Source organism: Perca fluviatilis, chromosome 5 (assembly GCF_010015445.1).
Source record: "Perca fluviatilis chromosome 5, GENO_Pfluv_1.0, whole genome shotgun sequence".
Taxonomy (NCBI): Eukaryota; Metazoa; Chordata; class Actinopteri; order Perciformes; family Percidae; genus Perca; species Perca fluviatilis.
In genome coordinates, this window is record NC_053116.1 from 22,825,495 (window position 1) to 22,838,255 (window position 12,761).

Genomic DNA, 12,761 nt, shown 5'->3' on the forward strand with positions numbered 1-12,761 from the left:
GGGTTGAACACTGAGCATGCTAATGTAGTTGGAATCAGGGACCATTTTGAAAATATTCATTGTCTTTGATGCACATTTAAGTCAGACGCCAAATCGCATTTCATTCAGTGAACTGAGAGTAACTCTGTCTACTGTCACCCCAGACTTTGAAACTCGGATCAAGAGTGAAGCACATGCCCAACTGTCTCATTGGCTTCCACAAATGACAGGTTAGATGAAAACATCTCGTTTTGTATGCCTTTTTTTTTGTTGTTGCAGTTTCTGTATTTATTTTATTCACCTATACATGCATTTGTCATGGTCCTCAGTTTCTTACTAATATTTATTTTGTGAAGTTTTGATATTTAATTTATTTTAGTCACTTTTGTCCATGCAGTTGTTATGGTACTCAGTTTCTTATTAATGTGCTCTAAAATGCACGTTGCACATGTAAATATGTGTATTTATGTTTTTAAAAAAAAGATGACGTATGTATATTTTCTAAGGCTATTTTTGAAAAATAAATTTGCTTGGTGTGAATTCTACAAAAGTGGGTCGCGACTTAATGACCATGAGAAAATATAGGTCACAGGGTGAGACTAGTTGGGAACCCCTGATCTACAGTATATGTGCACTCCAGGATAAAGCACGTCCATGTAGGATGTGTGTTATAGGCAGTAACAGGTGGAGGATACAGGTGGATGATTCACTGGAAGACCGAACATTTCTTGTGTCTTCTTTGGATTAATAATAAATGAATTCCTTTCACACCACTCCACTAACAGTGTAGTATCATCTGTAAACTTCAAAATGAATGTATTTGGAATATCGAGTTTTACAGTCGTCTATATAAAGTGTGAAGAGTAGGGGGGAGCTCACTTAACTCTGGGGTGAAGTAGAATATGTCTGATTAACTTTATCTGCACTCTATTTGTAAGAAATAAATAGTGTGCCACTAAATCAGGTGAGGATTAACCTCTCCTTGAATCATCATGTATTTAAAAAGAAGTTAGAAATGAAACATATCAAGTGTGCCATATCAATCCTCAAAGAGTCAGCACAGACGGGGAGACGTCTGTGGCTGTGACCTCCAGCTGATGAGCTGACAACTTCCTTCTTTCTTCAGCGAGGCGGGGCCTCAAATCCTATAAAAGTGTCGAAAAGTGTGGGGAAAAAGTGCTGAGCCTCAGTGAGCATTACACTGAAGATGAAGTTTTCCTTTGTCTTGTTTCTTTTATTAGGTATGGTGGGAAAACAATATGCCAAATTTGACAATTGTCTGTCCTCCAGTGCCTGTAATAACATATTAATAAGAAATGTTTGTTTTGCAGATATTCCTCATCTAAAAGGGCAGCAGAGGATCGAGGAGTTTGAACACGTCCTGCTGAGACTGGCCTTCCCTTCCGTTTACAACAGTTACAACAAGTCTTGCTGTAAACTCTATCCAGGAGGATGCTACAAGCTGCTGGACAGTGCAGGATTTACCTGTGATTTACTGAAAGGAAGAGTGACGAAAACTGAGAGAGACGGCTGGATAGAATTTAAAATATTAAATGTGCGGTTTGAGGACGGAGGATATTACAGATGTATTGTGCTAGGAACTCAAAACCTAATCTACAGTGATTACTATGTTGAGGTGTCTGGTAAGCAGTCTTATAATCTTCAATAATGTGATGTTATAAATGTAAAGGTTATGCAATAGCCTCTAGTGTGTACAATAACTATTGGGCCAAACCTGCGTTATTACAGCTACATAAGATAAATGTTTACTTGCAAAATAATATTTTAGTGTAGTTTTCCCCTGGTAAAGTAGGGAAACAATTGCAATGGTTAATTCTTGCAATAAACGCTGGAAGCTTATTTGATATTCTTGCACTGTTTAGAAGTTTCAGGTCACCACAGCCAATCTCAGCCTTCACTGACGACAACCATCAAAGCCCCCAACACCTCCACAATACTCCCAGACTCCACTGGGCCTGCTCTGGCACAGGACCACAGTGACAGTTCCAGGTATTCACTCTGCAGATTACTCATTTTCTGTTTCTCGCCAGCCAAACAGTGCTGTCTAGGGATAAGATATGTATTTTGTTTCCTCTCCAGAGTTCCCTGGAGTTTTGGCCTGCCACTAGCTGTCATTGTGTCAATTACGGTGATGATTTTGATCACTTCAGTCATTGGTGTTGTTTGCTGCAGAGTCCAGACAAAACGTAAACTGCCGGGTAAGCAGTTTTCTTAAATTGATGATCACAAGGATCTGATTTTGTGTGGAACGGGTAAATAGAACCAATGTGATTTTTCTTATTCTTTTTAGACAAATGTGGAGAAACTCTGTGTGAGTCACTGAAACAAGACGCCCCGGTAAGTACTAAACAAGGAACATGTAACGTCTGTGATTCATCGTCACTTGTTTTTAAAGAGCAGATTGCATGTTTATGCTTCAACATACTTCCTCCAGAACACTGTCTCTTGACATAGTGAGTCTCCCGCAGGAAATGAGCGCCATAGTCTACACAACGGTGGACTTCAGAGCTCACCAGAAACCGACAGAGGTGTACGCAAACCTGAGGATGCACAAAACACAAGCGGGAGCCCCTGACTCGACCTGGCGCGCAGAGCATGATGGGATGGTGGAGTACTCCACATTGGCCATCCACCAATCAATACCTGTGAACGTTTAGTTAGTTTTTGATTTTAATGGGGCAGAATATATTTGTTCCGACACTTTCTAAAATGAACTTTATTTTACACATAAATGTCAGTTTGCGAGTCATGCTTAGTGCCACTCAGCCTGTGTAGAGTTTGAAAGACATTCACCAGGCAGGGATGATCTAACAAAAACATCCATTTGGTTGCATTATGGGAAATGTAGGATACAGCATTTTTGGAGCTTGACTAAAAATCATCATCATCTGCTGATTTGGTTTGAACTAATCTTTTGTCTGTTGGGAGTCCCCCAACTTTATGGAAGTGCAATATGTAATACTGAACTACCGCTTTAAGTGTATATAGCATGTGTTGTTTGAGAAAATGGTAAATGACATAAAATGAAATGATAACGCATTAAAGAAATGAACATAGCTGGTAAAATTAAGACTTGTGTTTGCTTCCATGTGTTTTTTTTCTGTCCTTTTAACACTGTTCACAGGTTGAAACGGCAACAGAGTTGTCAGATTATGTCATCGGGTTATCCTTTGTTAAATCAACGTTTGTCCTTATCAGTTTCTTCTCGATGACAACCTGGCCCTCTGGCTATTCTTAGAGCCGCTCGATATTCTATTCTTTGCCTCTTCTTCCTTTACACTGAAAGCTGGTGGCAATCCTTTTTGTATCCTCTATAAAAGGTCAAGTTTCTCTTAGGAGCAAATGAATGAACAGACTGAACAAATTCTTATTCCTGTGACATTTCAGTGCAGCTCTGTAACACTAAACCAAGGCGACTAAGGATGGTTTTTGCTGCACTGATGTGTGATCTTTGTTGTAGTCACCACAGTAAGACTGACACAAACACAACAAATACAAAATGCTTTTAGTTGCTATAATATATTTAATGCAAAGGCAGATACAATATGTTCACATGTATTTCCACAATCTCCATTTGAACCATTTTTTTGCTTTAAATCAAACAAGCCCCTGCAGTGAAAACATTTATAGATTATCCACCGGGTGTCTCAGTTGACTACACAGACGTGGCCAGACCAATTTTCTGATTCTGGGAATCAAAGATGGCATAATACTCCCTGATGAAGACATCTCCCAGGATCCAGAGCTGATCAGAGCCACCCTGGCCAAAGCCAGTGTTGCAACCGTAGGAGGTCTATGGAGAGACAACAGAAAATACATTTACTTCCCCAAATCTTCATTATAGTGTGGAAAACCTCCTGTTGCAGTGGGTGGCAGGGGTTCTGACAGACCTGAGAGACGTAGGCAGATGCGGGGATGGTGAAAGCGTATCCGTTAAGAGTGAAGGTGACGTCAGGCATGTTCCCGATGTTCTGGCAGTTCACTGTAGCCTGTGAGAAGAACATCACACATAAAGCTGAATAGCTTGTGGCAGCAGAAGGTGTATTTATTGGTATATTACATGTTTCCAGCTAAAGCAAGTAACCAAGTCCTGCTTAATTATTTTTATTTGAGAGTTTTGACGTCACAGCATTACATGTTTGTTTACTCTGGGTTCAGAAAATGGGGAATATTTCCTTCAAATGGTACGGTAGGATGGTATGACTCACATCTCCGTACTGGTCGGTTGAGGCTCCAACCCAGGAATTCATGTTGTTGATGTCACTGGTTGGGCCAACGATCAGGGAGGTACCAGTGTCAATGATGGCCTGGCAGCCACCAGAGCAGGCCACAGTCTGTCCATTGATGGTAACGCTGTGAGGAGAAGGAGCAAAAGGTGGATTAGAGTCAAGCTAGGAAGCTTTGTGCAACTTATGTTTGGGGTTGGTATTTTTCAATTTGTTTATTATTTGTACCTGTCCATTGAGATCTGCCAGTAGGTGGCAGAGGATAGAGGGATCCAGTTGATTTGTCCAGTGTAGTGGCTGCTGTCAACACCACCGAAGACCACCTCACTGCCCTGTTCACTCTGGCTAAATGAGAAAAAAATAAACAAATGTCATACTTACATTAAATGTCAAGGGAAATGACGGACTCACAACGAACAGATTTCCATCCTGTTTCAGTACCTGCTCAGGTAGACGGAGAACATGGGCTGAGACACCAGTCCTTCACTGACCATGTTGTCAAAGACAGGCACGACGTTGTCAGAGGCAATGGACTGGAAGGCCAATCCCAGGATGCCATCAGCCACCATGTTAGCCATGAAGGGAGCCTCTGTTTGGCTAATTCCAAACACCTGGTTGGCCACGGAGATGCCGCCCACCTGGACACACAAGACAGCTGTCAGTCACAGTTCAACAGACCACAGAGAAATGCCTGTTTGAATTCTAAATAGACTATGCATTTTGTTCCTTTGGTTACCTCAACAGTGTCAACGGCCAGATGTCCAGTCATGCTGCCGGTGCCGTACTGAATGGACAGAGACTCGCTGCCCCATTTGAAGGTGCTGGACTGCTGTGGGTTGAATTTATTGTGGTTCTCTGCAGAGGATTGGGATTTTTTTGCCAAGTGTTAGTTGTTAAACAAGTAATTGAATCTTCTACTAGTGAAATACAACAAACAAAAAAGACTGCATTGCAAGTTATATTCCTGACATTTTACCTAAGTAGAAGTGCATACATATTAGAAGCAAAATATATTTTAGTATATATTAGAAGCAAAATATATTTTAGTGTCAAAGACAGAAGTACTATTTTAATAGTAATAATAATTCTTGTTTAATAATAATAATATATAATATAATTCTATGTTTTTTGCTGTCTGAAGGATGTTTTATTCTATTATCTTTCCTGACTCTTGTTATGTGAAGCACAGTGGTCAACTTCTGTTGTGTTTACTTGTGCTATACAAATAAATAAATGAAATGAAATACTAATGTTGCAGAATTCCTGTCGTTGTAATATAATTATACTACTGATATGTTGCTATGTATGTTGCAGCTGGTGAAAGTGGAGCTACTGTACTACTACTTCAGTTTATACACGGTTAGCTCATTTAATCTATAACAATATATGCATTGTAGAATAATTGCATGTTTTGTATCTAAAATATTATTCTGCAAAGTAACAAGTAACAATCGTCTGTCAGACAAATTTAGTGGATTTAAAAGCAGAATAAAGTAGCACAGAATAAAAATACTCAATTAAAGTATTAAGCGATTAAAACACCTCAACATTGTACTCATATACAGCACTTGGGTAAATACAGTTAGTTACTTTCTTCCCCTGTGTTTGAAGCACATCAGCCAACTTCTAACAGCTTGGTAGTCTCAGTAACACTTACGGCAGGCCTGGCTGGAGCAGTAGACTGAAGGGACCCACAGGTTGGACGAGCCGGTGTCAAAGATGACGCTGAAGGACTGAGGAGGAGTACCGATGGAGATCACACCATAGTAAGACAACTAGGGGGACACAAGAGGACAAATTATGTTTTGATTTTTAAGTGTTTCAGCAACAGTAGTGGATGTATATTTTTTTAGGAGAACTACTCTATAAATGTTGTCTCTGGTCTGGACTTACGTCAGCATCGTTGGTCATGGACTCAATACCGCTCTGGTCGAACTTGGCCATGGGGTTGTATGGATACATCAACCTGTACTTCTCCCATAGTCCCTTCTCCTGCAGAGCTTGCCTGGCAGTCTTTCCCTTAATCAGGGGAATCCTAAACACAGAAACATGAATAAAGAATCAGAATAAAACACACAGATGTCCACCATTTTATAGCTGGAGAAATAAGTAGGCGTTACTTTGAGCTTTGTGCAAGTTTGAAAAGTATGATAGCTCAAAGCAAGATGGCCTTTAGACTTTCCCTCAGGAATACTAGATGGAGAGATTGCCTTTCAGGCAATTCTGGTTTAAAATGTCAAAGAAATGAAGGAACGGATTCCTTTTCAACCAGCCAGGTCAGACTTACCTGTGGAGGCATTCGGAGAAAGCCACGAGGGCTGACAGGACTACGAGCCACTTCATTGTGTCACTTTACTGGTGGACTAAGAGAAGTGAAGTTCCATTTGCAGGAACCAGCCCTTAAATACAATAAATCAAGGTTGTGTCTCATAAAATGCCCTTCCACATAACTTGATATCATGTATCAGATGGAGATAAGAGATAAGAGATATGCGATATGAAGCCTCTTATCTTGGAGCAAATATCCCATTAAACATATGAACAATAAAAACCTTTTACATTATATTTTAAGCATATTTTGTAGCAACAATTTACTGTAAAATCAAGTATCCTTTTTTAAATGCAGCTGATATTTTGTATGTTGCTTGTACAGTTTGTTAAGAGATACTGTGCTTAAAGTTGTGCAACAGCCACTCGTTTTAATGTTTCTACTATTTTACTGAAAAGAAATCAGTCATGCAAAATGGAATAGTGCTAATGTTTATCTCAGCAGTGTTGATTTATTTCCATTTACTCAAGAAGTCATAGAAAACAGCAAAAATAGTTATTTAAAGGAAACTTGTCAGAGGATTGACTTTTATTATCTAACAGATCATTTGAATATATTAGATGCAAGATAAGCGTTTAACCGATGTTAATGTGTTGACATCAGGAGATTTTATGTCCAGAGCTGGACTGTTTAACATTGATACAGAAACTTTCCACAGGTTTCCAAAGGTGTGAGCTGAGGTTATTTGGGCAGGGTTATCTGATAAAAGTGATACACAAAACAAAGACACGGTGAAATGGCGTGATGTATGAACAAAGGATAACAAAATGCAGCTAACCCAGTACACATAGCCTACTGTAGTTTGACCTTGATTGGAAAGTGAATTATAGCATATTTACATCGTTGATATTACATTTAATGAAATCTTTTAAATCCAAATTCAAAATTCATCATTCATATTCATGTTTCCATAACCTTGGGTTGAATCTGCTTTCACAAAATATGTTTTTGCAGTGAATTTATAAAATACCCAAAGTAACCTTTAAGCACAGTGGTGGAGAAATTATTAAGATTCTTATAGTGTAAAGTAAAAGTAGTAATATCACAATATAGAAATACTCCATTACAAGTAAAAATCCTGCAATCAAAATGTGACTTAAGTGACTAGGTAAGTATCAGCAGTAAAATGTAAAAGTACTATAATAACTTTATCTGCAAAGTCACTATAGCTGTTAATGTATGGAAGTAAAAAGTACAGTAGCATTAAGTAAATACTCATGTATAATCACCCCAAAATTGTACTTGAGTAAATGTACTCAGTTACATTCCACCACAGCTCATAATAGCTCTGGTGATTTATTGTTGTGTATTTAAATCCATTAAATTAATTTGAGCCTTTTTGTTGTCTTTTATAAACACGTTAGTAATAATAATACTTCTACTATCAATACAAATACAAATGCTTCTATTACTACTATTAATAATAATATATTATTCATATACCCTTATTATGTGCTTCTATTAAACAGAGGGTGAAGAATTCAATGTCTTACACAAAGATGCTGTAAGCAGGACAAAAGGCAGTCTGTTTCTCATGACAGCTGCTTTGTTTTCACTTAATGTAAAAAAGACATCCATACATTAGAAAATTGCATCATCTGAGATAGCAGAAAATCAATTGTAAGAGTTTGTTAAGCTCTATTGTAAGTGAAAAACGTGTAGAAAAAAACCCCAAGCTAAATCTTTTTTGAAAATGTCCTGGTGGAATTGCTCTTTGTCAGTTAATTAGGTCCTCAGTTTAGTTACATATCAGGGTCATGAGTTTGCTCATGGAAGTAAAGGGTATTATGCACATGACCTTCATCATAATCAGACCGTGATTAAAACCACGTGACATCAACACACATTATGTTTAATCAAGTAACATAAACTGAACACGAAAAAGGTCCACAGAGCAAGTATCCAACAACAATGTTGTTATTATAGGCTACTTTCATCGGCAATAATATTTATACATTTCTCTTGATAAATTACCATAACGTGAGCATGAAAACAAAACAGCAAATGTTTCAATTGTTTCACAAATACCTTCTTTGTTTTAAAAAGTAAAAAGTGTCAGATGTCTGCTGTGGCTCTTGTTAATAGGTTACACTCTCTTGACATTTTCGTTTCTGTCCTTGATGTGTGTATTGATAGAATCCAAACTATGTATTATAGTATATAAACACACAAAGAATACAACCAGTGAAGATTAAATATGCATTTCTGATCCACACCCTGTTCATGTCTTCACTCAGGATGCTGTTTCTGCTCTGCTCTTTTTCATCTGAATGTTGGGCATCTGTTAAAAGTCCAGGTTTTTGAAGTCGTCAGTACATCTATACTTGCTTTCACCGTAACTGGTGCACACCAAGTGGGGGAGACAGGGGCAGGTGTGATGTTGCCTTTTCCCTGGATAGGGCACCTGCAAGTGAGGAAAGGAGGGGGAGGGATAATCTGACAGTTTAAATCCTTCATCAGCTGACAAGTGGAGCTGCAGGTCTTTAAAAATCTGAATTCAGAGACGGATGTGGTGTTAGCAGAACTAATTGTTGCCATGTCCAGATGATCAAAATGATGTATGGCTCTGATTGGTCAGTTCACTCTGGAGAAGATCAATAGTCTCTGCAGTTATCAGCAGTTTTTCTAAAGCTTCAGCCAACCTGACAGCAGCTTGATATAATCTGAATTTCCACTAACACAGAAAACACATATGAGTGTGTGTGTGTGTGTGTGTGAAGATTAGTGACATCACATTTCTCCCCACCTTGTGGCTAAATGGGTGGCATTCGTCCCCTTCAACACCTCTTGGGACGCACATCCTGAGGCCCCTCAGCCAAAGACTGACGGCACAGCAAAAACCAAAACCACACTGCACGTCTTTCTCACAGGCCTGCAGGACAGAGAGAGAGAGACGAGGGAGGAAAAGGACAGACGGAAGATAATAAAAGTGACAGACAAGAAGAGTTCTTCTTGTTGCTAGTGACTCAGTTGTATTTATGCTACTAGAGATTCCTTTTTATATTTGAATCTATTTCATTTTTACTTATCGTAATAGAGATGCCCTCTCATGTTCTAACAGTGAAAGCCACTTTATCCATTGCCTGTCATCTCCCTAATCCATTTACAAATGAATAGCAATCAGAGGACTGAAATAATTTCCTCTCATTTTTCCATTGGTCTTGAAGCGGAGGAGGATGTGGTCTCCTGTCAGTCATTTGTAATAAATTTTTTTTTAATTATCCAGAAAAGTGAACTGTATTGTTTGCATAATAGGTGTTTTGCATATAGTTTGAACATGAGAAAAGCACACCAAAAATCAAAAGGCAAGGGATAGTATTAAAAACATACTACATACCTATATAGAGGTTTGACTGCACGTACAGCACACTTCCCAATGCATAGACAGAATTAGTGCTGAAACAATTTGCTTTGTCGATTAATCCATCAAAAGAAAAATAATTTGCCAATTGTAATAATAACTTAATTTAATTCATTTATCAAGAAAAAATGCCAAACATTTGCTGACTCTTGCTTTTCAAATGTGAGAATTTGCTGCTATTCTTTGTTTTATATAGTTGTAAATTCAATATTTTTGATAGGACAAAAGCAAGCAACTTGGAGACATCACCTTAGGCTTAGGAAACTTCTGATGGGCATCTGTCATTATTCTACATGTTACGGACTAAACGATTAATTGACTAATCAAAAGAAATAAATGACAGATTAAGCAATAATAAAAAATAATTTGCAAGTTGCAGCCCGAGTAAGTAAGTCATTTGTGAAATCACATATTTTCATTTTCAAAAGGAAATAAGACAATCACAGAAAGAGAAGATAATAGCAATGTAATGTTTACTTTAATCTCAAAAGAGTAAATGGAGTGATTAGTCATTTATTAAAAACAAAAACAGATTAAACATGAATGTAATAAACTGATATAATACCAGAATAAAAAATGACTCAACAGTGTGCAGCAGAACCAGAAGCCTCTCACTCACCCCTGTGATGATGGCTCCTCTGGAGCAGCTGAGAGATACCAGGAGGAAGGACAGCAGCACCGCCCTGAAGCCCATGTCAGCAACAGGAGAACTGGACTCTATCAACACCCACAACACTGGACAACAGCTGTTAACGGTCTGTCCGGCACCTCACACTGGATCCTCGGCTTTCCAGTCAGTGTTGAAGGTTCCCAGAACTCCTCAGGGAGGGGGCACACTCTCTCCCTCTCTTTATCCACCTCCGACCCTCACCCAACCCTCCCTCGCTCGCCATTTCTGAGATCTCCCCACGCCCTCTCTCTGCCTGTCTCCTTAATAGCTTCGTCATCTTACTCATCTGGATGACGGATGATGGAGGCTCCCAGTAGTCCCCTCTACTTGTACACTTACATATAGTGTCTGGTCATACAGCTGCTTGACAGAGTTTCCATGACTCAGTGGTTTTGTGGCCAACACAAAAAATATGCAAAACTACTCAACAAGTAGTAGACATTCATATGAACTAAAATTAATCTGACACCTCTTTGTGAGAAAAAGGGCACAGGTGCCATGAAATACAGAGATATTTATCAGTGTGAAGACAAATCAACATCAAAGTCATTTAATGAGTTTACTGAAATTACCACAGGCTGACTCATGAACTGGGCTTCATGTAAGGAGGGAAAGTGATATTCCTTATTTTATTATGGGATATGTGTGCCAGGATGCCATGTATTGTGACAGCTGCTATCAACTTCAGCTGCAGTTCATTCACACTGAGAAAATAAGGCCTATAAGGTCAATAACATATCTGCTTTATCACACAAGCTACTCTGCAATCAGTGTGATACATATGATCTTACTGTTATAACTGTATTTGTTAAATGTTGACACTAACATATTTGGTCTTTTTTTGAAAGAAAGAATAACATGGTTCAGACTCCTTACTAAATCCTCTCTCTCTCTCTCTCTCTCTCTCTCTCTCTCTCTCTCTCTCTCTCTCCTCACTTTCTATGTATCATTATGGCATATGGATTGTTTATACTGTAATTTCATTATGCTGGTCTGTTCTATAAACGCAATTCTTTTGCACGTCTGTCCATCCTGGGAGAGGGATCCCTCCTCAGTTCCTCTTCCTGAGGTTACCATTTCCCCCTTTAGGGTTTTTTGGGGGGAGTTTTTCTTATCTGATGCGAGGGTCAAAGAAAATAGAGTGTCTTAAAGGGGTGATAAAATGCAAAACCGATTTTACCTTGTCATAGTTGAAAAATGACAAAAAAAAGTTGAAAAAGTTTGATGGGTACCGGTAAATAGGACATACATACAATCTCAAAAGCCCATTGACACCTCTTTCCTCTGCAAATCTCACAATTTAAACTGCCTCTGAAAACGGGCAAATCTCAACGAGCCACTGAGTTGACGTCAACTCGGCGGCTCCTCCTCATTTGGCTCTAGTCTCTCTCTTTGTCACGCCCCAACCAGACCCGTTGCTAGACCTCAGTCTTAAGGGGGGCACATGAAATACATGGGGGGGCACAATTATTATTGGCGTACAGTACGTATATGTATAATAATCATATACTCTTGTTATACTATTCGCACGTAATCATCACGTTAAACATAACCAACAGCAATATGACCAGGTAGCCTATATAGCCTACAACACATTACATAGAAGCAATGTTATGAATATCCATAAAACACTTGACTATACAACATATTAGATGTAACACCAGAAGCATCTCTCAAACATTGCATTTTAAAGCAGTCAATAGAAGGATATGCATTGCTATGCATGTGCCATGAGACACGCACGCACGCACGCACACACACGCACGCACGCACGCACGCACGCACACACACACACACACACACACACACACACACACACACACACACACACACAGAGACTTCGAACCTCCCGGTACTTTGAGTGGAGGCAGCATGTCCTTTCTCCAGTCCCTCCTGTCATTTGAAGCTGCATGCTTATTTAAGCCCTTGTCTGTAAATCTTAAACCCCTTAATGAAGAAGGTCGCGTCCGATGATACAGATGTGAATTTCCTGCAGGCATAACAAAATGCGGAGTCCTTTTCCACCGAGTAGCCTACGCAAGCCAGTCCCTGTTCAAATACCAGCTACAGCTACGTTTTTTTTTTTAACCAAACATTTTGACTGGATATTTCCTCAACACAACCTGTTCGGGTTTCTCCGTCACACCCCCTGATTCAACAGTTAGTTGTGGCCCA

General features: G+C 39.1%; 3 protein-coding genes across 4 annotated transcripts; 1 reads left to right on the forward strand and 2 right to left on the reverse strand.

Annotated features, from left to right (window-relative positions):
* The first annotated feature begins 1,136 nt into the window (after positions 1–1,136).
* On the forward strand, positions 1,137–3,054 carry LOC120559530. 2 transcript variants are annotated; one of them, XM_039801273.1, is made up of 6 exons: positions 1,137–1,220; positions 1,311–1,622; positions 1,863–1,989; positions 2,080–2,198; positions 2,291–2,337; positions 2,435–3,054. In XM_039801273.1, the coding sequence occupies exons 1-6, from the start codon at positions 1,187–1,189 to the stop codon at positions 2,447–2,449; spliced, it is 654 nt and encodes a 217-aa protein (XP_039657207.1). In that variant the 5' UTR covers positions 1,137–1,186; the 3' UTR covers positions 2,450–3,054. The 2 variants fall into 2 exon arrangements, with proteins under 2 accessions (XP_039657207.1, XP_039657206.1); XM_039801272.1 differs by having other exon boundaries at positions 2,469–3,054.
* A 474-nt stretch (positions 3,055–3,528) lies between these two features.
* LOC120559344 (pepsin A-like) lies at positions 3,529–6,569 on the reverse strand. The gene is made up of 9 exons (XM_039800995.1): positions 6,514–6,569; positions 6,120–6,261; positions 5,884–6,001; positions 4,963–5,081; positions 4,668–4,864; positions 4,455–4,571; positions 4,209–4,353; positions 3,891–3,989; positions 3,529–3,793 (listed from the first exon to the last, which is right to left on the reverse strand). The coding sequence occupies exons 1-9, from the start codon at positions 6,567–6,569 to the stop codon at positions 3,656–3,658; spliced, it is 1,131 nt and encodes a 376-aa protein (XP_039656929.1). The 3' UTR covers positions 3,529–3,655.
* A 1,661-nt stretch (positions 6,570–8,230) lies between these two features.
* On the reverse strand, positions 8,231–10,727 carry prok1 (prokineticin 1). Its single transcript, XM_039801978.1, has 3 exons — positions 10,536–10,727; positions 9,302–9,427; positions 8,231–8,959 (listed from the first exon to the last, which is right to left on the reverse strand). Exons 1-3 carry the CDS (start codon positions 10,608–10,610, stop codon positions 8,840–8,842), a joined length of 321 nt encoding a protein of 106 aa, XP_039657912.1. The 5' UTR covers positions 10,611–10,727; the 3' UTR covers positions 8,231–8,839.
* Between the last annotated feature and the right edge of the window lie 2,034 nt (positions 10,728–12,761).